This window comes from Culex quinquefasciatus, chromosome 1 (assembly GCF_015732765.1).
Source record: "Culex quinquefasciatus strain JHB chromosome 1, VPISU_Cqui_1.0_pri_paternal, whole genome shotgun sequence".
NCBI classification, from domain to species: Eukaryota; Metazoa; Arthropoda; class Insecta; order Diptera; family Culicidae; genus Culex; species Culex quinquefasciatus.
In genome coordinates this window covers 100919260-100932926 of record NC_051861.1, presented here as the reverse complement: position 1 = coordinate 100932926, position 13667 = coordinate 100919260, and the positions used below count along the sequence as shown (strand labels likewise).

Genomic DNA, 13667 nt, shown 5'->3' with positions numbered 1-13667 from the left:
GAAGAGATCGGAAAATTTCACGAATGCTTCATGTTCTAACATTGGAAATCGGACCATTAGTTACTGAGATATCGACATTAGAAAATGGTGGGTTGTTTGAGGGAGACTTCGAAAACTTCAATTTTAATGTTTCTTTTTCTTTAAGCAGCTGTATCTCAGCAACCAGAGGTCCAATCTTCGATGTCTCTTGGACAATTTCAAAGAAAATTTTCTGAACTTTAAAAAATATGTTTAGAAATGGTTTCTTATCGTCACTATTTTTGAAAATCGAAAAACTTCAAATATTTCGTTAAAATCAAACTTTTGGTGGCTATATCTTGAAAACGGAGCCCTTCATCAAAAAATTTCGACGATACTCTTCGATTGCAAATTCAATTAAGCATAAAACATTGAGGTCCGTGTACCTTTTCTTCTCAATAGTCCTCAACAATACCTACAACTTTGCCGAAGGCACCAAATTGATAAAAAAAATCACTCGAAAGTTGCAGCTGTTTGAATATTTACGTACCATTTTTGTATGGACAGCTGCCAAAATTGTATGGAGACTAGTATGGGTAAACCAATGACACAAAATAGCTTCTTTGGTCATACCCGAGCAGACGGAAATAACTTGGGAATAACATTTTTTGATATTGGAATATACTTTGCCAATAACATGTTATGTTATTTTTAACAAGATTTGTTATTCTCCGTTATGATTTTTTTTGTCATTGGATTGATATTAATAACAGACTAATAACATTTTGACTTATTCTTCGAACAAATCTTTGTTATTCTTTTTTGTTATTTTAACAACTAATCCGATCATCCCAATCAATAAAAGTTGGAGTTATTTTTCCATAACAAAAAATGATATTCCAAAATTGTTTTGGCTTTAAACCAATATTAGACCGGTACCATATTTGTTATGATAAAAATGGATTCTGCAAGAATATTCCAAAACACTTCTTGTTATTTTGACATTATTTGTTATTGAAATAGCATGAATTTTGTTATTACCGTCTGCCTGGGCAGGGAAGGCCCCCACAAAGTTTGAGCCAAATAAAAAAATACAAAAAATAAAAATGGTCGAAATCGACCGATTTCGTAGAGAATTGCTCATATGGACTACATCAATTACCCCGTGACGTTGCAAACTTGCTCTAAAATAATTGAAGCTTAAGGTATGACAAACATTTTTCAATGTTTATCTAGCGACGATTGATGACTTGACCCATGAAATAACTAATAAATATTGAAAATGTACGAGCTTAAAGCCAAAACAAGCCTTTTTTGTCGCTGGAGAATTTTTCTATTACTTTACAGATTCGATTATTTAAAGCATCGAATATCCGAAAAAAAGTATTTTTTCGTACTTCGATATTCGTCAAACTTTGTTCAAAGATTTAATTTTAATACTTGATCACGAATGTGAGGTAAATTTTTTGATATCTCGTAACAGCTGTGGGACTTTACGATCCTTTCTATTATTTAATATAAAAATAGTTGCAAATTCCTTAAATTGGTGATGAGATAAAAATTTGGGGTCATAGGGACTTTTATGTAAGATTTGACGCTCGATTTGATGGTTTATTCAGAATTCCGAATTTTTCTGTTACTCAACTGTAAAAAGTCATGGGACTGTGTGTGTTGGTGGAGAATAGCCCATTTTTAACATCGAATTAGAATTCAGCGTCCTTACATTAGTCAAATTTGAGATAACTCACTCATTTTTCAAACAAAGCCAATCACAATTTTATCTTTTTGTCCCACATCACACACACACACACATTCTTCAAAACACAGACCTGTTGATTTCATGATAGATTGCGAACCCCAAAGCTGCATAACTCCTCGCCACCAACCACACAACTCACATATCTCAATCTAATTCAGTTCAATGCGTTGCGCGGCCGTCGATAGTATCAACCTCCGCCACCACACTTCAATCTCACTCACGCTCACGCTCCATTTACAAATGCCTTCATCAGATCGACAACACTGTGATTTCGAGAAAGAACGTTCATTATTTGCATTTCGAATTAATTAACTCAATGACACTTTGAGAGGTTTCTTTTTACAAAAAAAAAAATTAGCTTTATTTCAAAGTTTTATCGGTATTTCTATGCCTTTTTTTAGTAGTTTTCTTCTTCGGTGACTTCTCGCGACTAGGGTTAATATTGTTCGTCACCTTTCTCAAGTTCTTAAGCACTAAAGTCAATACCAATTTTGGTCGCACCAGGCAAATCGTCTTCGCTCCAAATAAACACAAAATCTCAACAACAACAAAAATATCCGTCTGTTTGTTCCTCGTAAACAACCGCGCCAAACTCGAGCAATCAAATTTCCCAAATTTAGCCAAACTCGCTTGAGATTGTCCACTTTTGAAGATATTTCCGTCTGCGCTGCCCGGTTCTGTTGCTTGGAGTTTGAATATACAGCCTTCACAACTCCACCCACTGTTTCTGGTCGCCCCCATGTGAGTAATCCACGTTGGCGACGTATTTTTATGCAGATCTAAGCTCCAAGTCTGGGGTTTTGTAATAGCTTTTGCTCTCTCTCTCATCGCACCAAGAATGTTAGTCTCCCTCCGTGTGTTGTTTTGTGTGTGTACCTCGTTCTCGCGTTCTCGTTAATTTACATCTCAGTGGATCTCTGTGGAAAGAAAAAAACAAATGATTTTAGTTGTGAACCTTTTTAGATTTTGTTAATATAAAATTAATCGCATAATTGTATGGAAAACCCACACTTTGATCCCGATTATATGAAACAAATATTGTGATAAAAATCTATCTTATCGTAACTATCTATCGTAACACATTTAAATGAGATTAAAAACAGAAAATTATTCAAAATTTTCATCAAATATTAATTGAAATTTTATTAAAATTGGAGGAATATTTATGTTTGAATCCTTAAGCAACTATTTATAATTAAGATTGCTCATAATTTAAAAAATAAATTACATACTTTTACAAAGTTTGTGTCACCCCTTTTAAACATAGTTAAAAAATAAATTAAAAACATCAATTTAAATACAACTTTAAAACATTCATTATATTTGTGAAATCATGATTGTTGAGGCACCAAAGTTGCAATGAAAAGCAGATGAATAATATTTATGCTGGTGTTTTTTTTAAATTTTCTGATTTTAGTAAAAATTTAGCCAATTGATTGGAGGCTCTTTTGTATAAAACTGTTTATTTTTTTTTTGTTTTCTAATATTTTGTTTTTTTGTTAGTTTTATAGATTGAAATTTAAAAAAAAAACAAACATTTTTTTCTCGTATGGCCCGCAAGTTCATGTGAGCTTCAAATTTGACCCGCTATTCAAAAACTTTGAGCACCCCTGCTTTACAACCTTATTTTTTTGAAAAAATCAGAATTTGGAGATGTTTTAAAATCAGACCTTATTATAAATAACTAAATTGTACTCGTTTTTACTCATATAAACATTTTTCCAAAACAAACATTTGTCTTTTACTCAATCGCTGATGCAAGACAAATCCTTTTAATCATACTGAACAAAAAGGAGTTTCTCAAGGACAGTGTTTAAATTGACTTTTTCCGAAGATTTGAAATCGATCAAAAAAATTCTTTTCATAAAAAAAAACAGATTTAAATAAAATCAAATTTTAAAGACACAAGAGATTATGGTTCAAAGTCTAAATGAATTGTTTCTTGATCAAAATAATTTAATAGTTCAAATAATTTTCCTACATGTATAAACAATTCTCCCCGAAAACAAGAAAATGTTTTCACTAGTACTATTTGCGATACAAAAATTTAATGTAAATAGAAGAATTTTCTGATGGATTTTTTTACTGAAGACACCAATTCAGTAAAGTTGTAGGTCATTTTGAGGACAGTTTTGAAAAAAGTCTATCAACCTGAAAATCCCATTTTACAATAAAAAATATTAAATTAACAATACGTGTATTTTTATTAATATTATTATATATTGTAATAGTATAACCTGGGTGCAGAATAGTTGTTCGCAAAGCGGCCTCAATTTAGAACTGTCAAAGCGGAACCAATTTACTGTTTGAAAAATGATGCCAAGAAGTGGCAAGTATTGTAATCGATCTATAGTTTATTTTGTCAGGAATAAAAAAGTCGAGGGCGTCGAGCTTTTGAGTCAGTCTTAAAAAAGAGATGAAATCGAGATTGCCATAATTCGTCGCTAACATTTCCATTAGCGCTATGTCTCACTCAAAACCTATGTTTACGAATTGTTTACGACGAATTATCAGTAACTGTGAATGGCATCTGCCAAATAACTCTTCTGATTCACAAAATTCCCCCACTTCTGACGCAATATTTCATCGCGTTGAAAACAAAGAAGGACTCTTTCAACCGCCCATCGTATAGTCTACGAACAAAAAAAGCACGAAGAACTTAATTTTTCAGCGAAAACTTTAATATCATTAGATCCAAAATGTTTCAAAACGAGTCACTTCAGCAGCAAAAAATATGTCACGCTTGATCTTGAATAAAGCCTTCTACTTTGTTTATGTTCACAGCTCTAGTGCAGTTGTATTAGTGAGGACCCAGAGTATAACGGGCCAAAAAAGGGAACTTTTAAGCAAAGCAAAAGTATGAACAAATTGTTTTCACATAAATATTGGATTGTAAAAAATCATTAATTTAAAAGTGATAAAAATGACGTAACAGTCATTTCAAGAATCATTTTAATAGAACATTATTATTTGTTCAAATAAGAAGATAAGAATCGATCTCAGAAAACAGTGGTCATTTTTAAATTCAAGACTTTTCGCATCGGACATTATTTATTATTTATATTTTTTTTGTTTAAGATTAAATAAGAATATTTATGATTTCAAAAGTGGTCATATCTAATGTTCTTTTTTTGGAAAGCTTGGAGTTTTTTTTTACAATTTTTAATCTCAGACTTTTAACGTCAAACAGTTATTTAGATAGAAATAATTGCCAACAAGGTTGTTGGAAATATTTGTTTAAGTTGTTACAGAGAAAGTTTTTCTGTTTTGATTTATGCCATTGCAAATTTTATTTTAAGTTTTTATAACATCTAAAAACAAAATTTTGAATTTCATAAAAAAAAACGAACTAGGGGAAATATACCCATTTTAATCCTTAAAGAGGCCGTGTTTGAATGCTGCTTGATAATCTGGAGTGTTCCTTGACATTTACTAAAACCAAGTACATCAACGGTTAGAGCAACTTTTTGTGAACATTTCTGTTTATTTTCACTTTAAGGTGAAGCCGTTGATCATTTTCGAAGAAAATTAATCATCACTATAAAAAATTGTGTATTAAATTCAATTTAACGAATTTCAGCACCAAAAGGAATCAGCATGTGCCGGTTGTTGCCTTCTTGAAGCCACTGAAGGAATTTTTGATCTAAATCAATTGTGCTTCAAAATTTATATAATGTTGTGGCACAGTCATTGACGTCCTAGTTGGCAATCATTGATTAATGACGATTTCCATAACTTTACAAGGAATGGGATAATCATTCCCAAAAGGAATCAGCATGTGTAGGGAACTATTCTAAACAACTTGTTGAAGGAATTTTGTCAAAATATTGAAAGCGACGCAAAATTTATATCTTTGAAGGAAAAATCATGACAATGATGGAAGTCTTCACGTTAACTAAAAGTTATTATATTCCTTTTACAAGCATTTTAAGAAAATATTTCCCAAATGCATTCAAATCAAACGAGAATGCATTGAGCCACGCCCATTTTTTGGGTCTGCTTAGTGCTGCCAATGGTGATCAAATTTTAAACGAACACTCACAAAAAGTAGCGATTATAGAGAAAATTTCCTGGCATCACTGGCTCACTCCAACAGGCGCTGCTGGTGTGGCGGCCAGCCTTTTATTCTTTTTGCCTTCGCTTCTCGCTCGCCTTTCTTCAGCCTTCGATTGGAATGGGTCGTCAAAAGTCAAACGTCAAAAGACTTGGCGCGTTTGTTTTTTTGAAGGCGCTTGCTAATTATTTACATGTTTTGTGATTATTTTTCAAGTGAGTGACTAACTAATGTTCAAAAGAACATGTTGCCGGTAGTTGGAAGCAATTTCATATCTTAAGCGCTTTGAAAACGTTAGCACAAGTGAAAAGATATTGATGGCGACTTTCGTAAGCAGTTGCGTGGTGGATGTGTGTGCCACCAAAATGATGAGAAATGGTCTCGCAAAATAAAAGTTATGATCAAAAGTGCATTAAATTATTACTTTGCAAAACTGTTAAAATCATTCCCACAAATAATTTCACAGAGAACATGCTTACTTCTAGTAGCGAATTCCACTCCACCTTCTACAAATCCGGCAGTCCGACGCCCACGCGTTGCGTCGCAGCCGCTTCCCGCACGCTGACCGGCTTCCGGCCGCTTCCGTTGCTCGAGCAGTCGTCCTCGGCGATCGTCGCCCCGTTGGAAAAGGCAAAGCTCGACCGCAGATGGCGCTGGGAGTTGCGCTTGTGCTCGGGAATCTCCCCACCGGAGTGCGGCGTTCCGGGCGGACTGAATCCGTAGTCGTTGGACCGGCAGCTGAACCGGTCAAAGTCCTCGTAGTCGTCGTAACTGCCGGTGTACCGGGCCGAGTAGTGGTACTCGGAGGCCGCCGGTGAGGACTGCTGACGGCGGAACGATTGATGGGGGGCGCCGTTTACGGGACTGAATCTGGGGTCTTCCGGGTAATCGGGGGTGGTCGCCACCGGGTGGTGATGTCCGTTCGTGTTTTGCTGTCGGCTTGGGGTTCGCGGCGCTTCCTCGACGTCGTAGAACTGAAAGTTTGACTTTAGGGTGTTCTGGCGCCGGGCCTTGGCCACTTCACTGACGTCGTCGTCCTGCTCGCGGAGGAACTTCTCGATGCCCAGCTTGGTGCGCTGTTTTTCCCGTGCCAGCGCCGAAAACGACGAGTCGCAGTCGTCGTAGAACTCGATGTTTGACCGGGCGTTACCGCGGTGTCGTTGCTTCAGAACTTCGGTGCTGCCCCCGAGCGGACTCGGGCACTCCTTCGGCGTAGCGGTCGCGGACGACGAGGTCGTCGACGGTCTCCTGCTGCTGGCACCGCTGCCACTGCTAGTCCGGAACGCGTCCTGCGGTTCCTGCAGGTACTCGTCCGGCCAGAAAAAGTTGGACTTTTGACGATCCGGACGTTCCGCCGACGCCCGGTTGATCATGGCGTCGGTCAACCCGCTGAAAAACTTTTGTCCAGCCATGTCCGGAGAAACTTTCACCACCGCACAAAATAAAACAGAAAACTGTATCACACTTTCATCATCCGCCACTAGCCGAGTTGTGATTTACCGTTTTTTCGCTAGTTTCCACACAATGATCACTGAACCTCGACCCCCCGCACACTCAATCCCTCACCGTTCCGTTCCCAGTCAACCAAGAACATTAATCACACCGCACTCAACGGGAACGCGACGACCTGTTGCAGCGACGACCTGCTTTGCGCGATCTGAACCTTTCGACGTTGTGGCGCGGAATGAAGCGTTGTGGAAATTCGCGCTTGGAGAACCTGTTCGGATGGTTGGTCGATCGGTCTGTGGTTGGTGGAACGGTTGAGCGATCTTGTGTGTGGAGCGCAGATGGCCGTGTGGGCAGGGAGGCCAGATGGTTTGGTTTTTTGAATGAAGCTTGAAGGATGGTTGGGATTTGGATCTGTTGCCTTCAGGAGATTCTCTTTCAATGAAATAAAGAAAATTTCTGAGTCATCTTTTGTTCTTTATTTTGTTGTTCTGTCTGTTCTATCCAACACCAATCAAAAATTTCCAAATATTGTGAAATAACAAAGCTAAAACCTCCGTCCCAATTCGCCCCAGATGACGGTACTGTACTTTTCAATTTGTAGCAAAATTAAATTTTACACAAAACACATCATATCACAACTGCAACCATCTGAACTGAACCATCACAACCGGAGCACCACATTTGACTGTTGTGAAAATGATATCGATTTAACTTGTGTTGTTGGGTCGCGTTGGGTTGCTCACTTTGGGCATGTCTTGGAACTTTCCGCTCCTTGCGGCACTTTCTGCGACCTCAGTGGAACTCGCGCAAAGCACTAACAAATGACCTCATTTTCACAGCGATTATTGATTTTTTTCTAATGAGGAGCGAATCGATAAAGTAAAGGACCAAAATGATTATTGGAGTCTAGAAATCCTTCACTTTCAAGATAATCTGAACTCTGTCCATGCTCGCATAAATGTCTAGTATGAATTTGGTCTATAAGAGGAGAAAAGCAACTCGCGACAAAACTTTGAGGCTTTTAGCCCCTTAGATCCCATTTTCTGGTGAAAAATTTAACATATTCGTGTTTCTGAGACAATTTCACAATAGAAACATGCATTAAAATGTTTATTTTCATCAATTTTAACCCTTTAAAAAATGAAAGATAAAAAAAAATAAAGAAGCTGCTTTTTTTCTGGTGTCATCTAGTATCCTTGGAAACGAACTTGATTTTCAAAAGATTTTTTTTAACTTTCATTTTTCAAAGGGTTAAAATGGATGAAAATTAACATCTTTATGCATGTTTCTATTGTGAAACTGTCTCAGGAACACGAATATGATGAAATTTTCACCAGAAAATGGGATCTAAGGGGTCTTCTGAGCAAAAATTTACAACTAAAAAAATCAACTACAACTAAAAAACTCCTTTTAGATTTAACCAATTGCAATGCTTCTCCCTGCATTTTAATGCATTTTTTAAGCCCTTTCAGATGCATTTTGAATTTTGAAATTAAATTGAGTTTTACCAAAGTTACAGCCTTTTAAGATTTTTTACGTTTTTGAACCATCAAATTTTGTGTCCCGATTTGCCCCACTTCCCGTTGACCTAGAGTGCTCATATTTTAGAAAGATGTTAGTTTTATATGTACAAACAACCCTTGAAAATTTCAGGCAGATTGGTTAGGTAGATGCGAGATGGGTATGCTTTGCTCGTGGACTCGCTCTTAAATATTCGCCTCCTTTTCTCTCCCACAGAAAACTGGGGACAAAGTAGCTGTCAGATAAGGCCAAATTGTCAGTTTACTGTGGGAGAAGAAAGGAGGCGAATACTTTATGAAATTCATACCTGTCAAAATTCCTAGCCTCAAAATTTTGTCGCGAGTTGCTTTTCTCCTCTATTGTGCTCATTTGTTCATTGAAATGGTTCATTCCGTTCCGTTGCCAAATAACCATCCCTTATTCTTCAAACCAGTGTCTATATCAGCACAAGCTTTTGCTTTTTCTACCATCTATCTCTTTTATGACCTTGTGAGAGGATTTTTTTATCCATCCGCATTGACCTGTAATCTAGGATTTTTTCTAACCATTAGTGGTCACCAGCCTGTCCCATTTTGAGGTCATGTCGAGAAATTCTAGGTGCTCACTTCTGAAATTATAGATTATGATGTTAGGAACAATGTTTTTTTAGACAAGAAAAAATAATAAAAAAAAAAATTCGCACCCCCTCTTCAATTTATTGAAAAAAAAGTCATTTTTATAAAAAAAAGCTAAAATCTAAAAAAAGTCACAATCAATACACCAACTGTTTCATTAAGGTATATATTGTGTTCAAATGATAGGTATTTGTCAATATTTCATCAACATTTAAATTTTGGACTTCTCTCAGGTGGATTTATGTCAAAAAATCGTAATAAAAAATCAGAAATGCTCATTTAATTAACACTTGTAGCCCCAACGGGGTCAAAAAAGTTGGAAATGCTCACCGGCTCATACAACTCTGTTTTGGATCTACCTTGTTGGAGGTGATTCTTGACATTTTTCCGGATCGAATGCATTAAGAATCATTAAAATCGGTTGAGTTTTCGCCTAGATACAGCCGGTTGGAGTTGCATTTCCAACTTTTTTGACCCCCTTGGTGCTTTGCGTAAGTTTTTAACCCCGTTGGTGCTACAAGTGTTAAGGGTAGCTCATTTTTCCCAGCTAGTAGAAAATTTCACCACGAACATTTTTCTCTCCTGAGCAGTTCTCTCAGATTTCGGTCATTCGATTTTTTTGTATTTTTAAATCCGACTGAAACTTTTCTGGTGCCTTCGGAATGCCCAAAGAAGCCATTTTGCATCATTAGTTTGCCCGTTAATCCATACAAATTTGACTGCTGTCCATACAAAAATGATGTATGAAAATTCAAAACTCTGTATCTTTTGAAGGAATTTTTTGATCGATTTGGTGTCTTCGGAAAAGTTGTAGGTATGGATATGGACTACACTGGAAAAAAATGATACACGGTAAATTTTTTTTGGTGATTATCAATTTCACTTTTTGTCACTCAAACTTGATTTGCAAAAAAACACTATTTTTTTTATTTTTTGATATGCTTTAGGGGACATAAAATGCCAACTTTTCAGAAATTTCCAGGTTGTGCAAATAATCTTTGAGCGAGTTATAATGTTTTGAATCGATACTAATTTTTTCAAAAAATCGAAAAATTGATCGCAAAAATTTTTCAACTTCATTTTTCGATGTAAAATCAAATTTGCAATCAAAAAGTACTGAAGTGAAATTTTGATAAAGTGCACCGTTTTGAAGTTAAATCCATTTTTTTTTTAAAGTCGCAGTTTTTCATTTTTTTAAATTAGTGCACATGTTTGCCCACCTTTGAAAAAAATATTTTTGAAGAGCTGAGAAAATTCTCTATATTTTGCTTTTTTGAACTTTGTTGATACGATCCTTAGTTGCTGAGATATTACCATGCAAAGGTTTAAAAACAGGAAAATTGATATTTTATGAGTCCCACCCAAACAACACACCATTTTCTAATGTCGATATCTCAGCAACTAATGGTCCGATTTTCAATGTTAAAATATGAAACATTCGTGAAATTTTCCGATCTTTTCGAAAAAAAATATTTTCAATTGTTTTAAACCAAGACTTACATTTCAAATGGGCCAAACATTCAGTCGGGTTAAAAAATACAAAAATTAAAATTTAAGAAAAAAAGACCGATTTCGTTTGGAATTGCTCTCCTAGAAAATTCAATTTTAACCCTCCTGGGCCGAGATATTGGAGTTCAACACAGAAAAAAATGTAAATTTTCTCAATTTCACAACATTTACAAGCATGGCCTACTATTGACACAAGGTATTAAGGCTGTTGAATTCGAATCTGATATCTAATTTCATGTAAATAGTGATGATTCGGAGATACGCCCTTTTAGAAAGTTATTTGTGGGTAATTTTAATTGCTAGCAACTTCGGCCGGTTTTCGTTCCACTTTGATTGATATTTTACTCACAGGACTCTTGATGCTGATCGTTTCTTCACGTTCTGATTATCTTTAAAATACCTTTTTTTTGTAAATTGCAAAAAATTACAATAAAAGTTGGAATTGCAAAACATAGTATTAACATTTCAATGGAAAATGCTTTTAAGTGCATTTTTCATCATCTTGTTATCAACTTGTTAACAACTTTTAAACCAAGTTTTTCGCAAAAATGACCAAAGAAAACGTGTAAAAAATCACTGTAAACATAGAAATGAATAAACGATAGGAATTGTCATGTAAATTTGACCATATCAGTTAGTTATAAGTTCACCTAAACAAAACAATAGATTTGTTTACAGATGTTGACGTAACCACGCATTTTCATTTTCAAAAAAATGTTTTGTTATTGACTTATCGATTTAACGCATCGCTTCAAACATGATCACTTTAAACATTTTTCAGTTAAGTACATTAAATTATAGTATTTGTGATTCATTGTTAATTTTTACGATACTTACGGCAACTTTTATAATAAAAACTAACTTAATCCACCTATGTGGTTGGTGCCTTCCTCACTCTTTTCCAACAATGGGTGATATGAAGGGTTTGGACACAAATTTCATCTGATTTTGTTAAGTTCCGGAATACAAAAAACACACATATCACTAAAGGGCTTATAAGTGGCATCTTAAGTGGTCATAGCTTGAGACAGGGTTGCTAGATCTTCAATGTTTTAGACTCGTTGGAAAGGTCTTTTGATTACCTTACCAACGATGGGTCGGATGATGGATCCGGACATTGTTTACATACATTCAAGTGAGATCCGGCTACAAAAAAGTACATAATTATCACTTAAGTGGTCATAACTCGAGACAGGGTTGCCAGATTATCAATGTTTTGGACTTGGAAAGGTCTTTCAATTACCTAACTAACGATGTATAACATGATGATGTTTGATTCAGTTTACTGCCATTTATTCAACTTCCGAAAATATTCAAAAACACATTTTTATACATAACTTATGAACTACTTATCGAAACTTAAAACAATTCAATAGCACCGTATGGGACCATAAACCAAGTCGAATACGACTGGTTTGGTCAAAATCGGTTCAGCCAGTGCTGAGATTGACACATACACACAGACATTTGTTCAGTTTTCGATTCTGAGTCGATATGTATACATCAAGTTGGGTTTTCGAGCTTTAAATAAAAATTTCAATTATAGAGCAGGATTATAGCCTTACCTCAGTGAGGAAGGCAAAACAGTTATTGTTATACTCATGATTGAAAAATACAATTAAGTTGATTCCAGAGTTTTTGTTTTTTTAAAAAAGGTCATATAACCTATTGTCTTATATGTTTATAGGACCTAATAAAAAAAAGTATTTACTAATTCCGTATTCAATTTTCAACAGGACGGATCCTTGGATGTAAACAAGAAGCTTATCCCACTCGCACTCAACGTGAGCTGTCACTACACCCAAAATTCAGAGTCGAGATAATCGTTCTCTCAAAATTTATTGAGGGCTCAGTGCCAAAATCGATAGAATAATGGTACCAACTCACACCATCATAACAAATGAGTTCATTCGTTAGTTGAATCAATAAATCTCCAACAAGTGTGATACATCGACTTCTGACTTCTCCTTGGTCACCAAGCTGTGGTGGCCAAGGCAGCTAAGTCATTGGATTGGTTTGTCAAAGGTCTCTGGTTCGATTCCCGTTGTCGACACTTTTGGCTTTTTGTTTGACGGATGAACTTTTTTTTGCAAATGAACCTCGAGAGAATAGTTCTATCGCCCATCTCGAGCTGTGTTCTCTGCATCCGTAAATGGTACCACTATTCTCTCGACTCGAGACCATCATTCTCTCGGACTAGCGCTGCCAGTTTTGGGTGTAGAGCAAGTGGAATAGAGTGTTTGCACTTTTGAAAAGTGGGTCAATTGAAACATCAATGATAAAACTTTTCTATTATTTTATAAATCCTTCAACTAAAATAATATCAAAACATACATCGGATGGCATCACCAGCAACTGCCAATAGGTTGATCTCCACACATTCCTACTTCGCAGTGAAAAGAACAACATCGCGCGAAACAGGCAGCGAATGAAAGGAACCAACGAAATCGAAAATATAGGTATTAACCATGCAAATGTTATTACCGAAGCTACCGAACAGAGCGAGACTTGTGAGTTTTTGTGTCTGTGTGCTTCTGCCGCAGCCCAGTCCAGCTGGGTTGACTTCGTTTCTTTTTTTGTTCCTACTTCTCGACACTACTGCACACGCTCTGCTCAATCAAACTGACGATCAACGAGCGCATCGTTGAATTAAATTTTAGTGTTGATGCTTGACAGGGATGGTAAAAATAAATTTGCAAGATCTAAAATTGAAAATTAATGAATACTAGTTAAGCTGATGATGGTTAAATGTTGCTTGACAAATTTATAATTTTTAAAAACTTTTTTTTACATTTTGAAAGAA

At 35.9% G+C, this 13667-nt stretch overlaps 2 protein-coding genes across 3 annotated transcripts in view; one reads left to right on the top strand and one right to left on the bottom strand.

Moving 5' to 3' along the window:
- The window catches only part of LOC6048478 (BLOC-1-related complex subunit 5), a 46794-nt gene that overhangs the window by 17662 nt on the left and 15465 nt on the right, over positions 1–13667 (top strand). The window lies entirely within an intron of this gene.
- On the bottom strand, positions 2063–8129 carry LOC6048479. Of its 2 annotated transcripts, none has more exons than XM_038256463.1 (3): positions 7808–8129; positions 6275–7652; positions 2063–2634 (listed from the first exon to the last, which is right to left on the bottom strand). In XM_038256463.1, the coding sequence occupies exon 2, from the start codon at positions 7181–7183 to the stop codon at positions 6278–6280; it is 906 nt and encodes a 301-aa protein (XP_038112391.1). In that variant the 5' UTR covers positions 7184–7652; positions 7808–8129; the 3' UTR covers positions 2063–2634; positions 6275–6277. The 2 variants fall into 2 exon arrangements, with proteins under 2 accessions (XP_038112391.1, XP_038111872.1); XM_038255944.1 differs by having other exon boundaries at positions 6251–7652; positions 7808–8113.

Coding starts and splice junctions, on each gene's coding strand:
- LOC6048479 (XM_038256463.1), bottom strand. CDS start 7,183: ATGGCTGGACAAAAGTTTTTCAGCGGGTTGACCGACGCCATGATCAAC.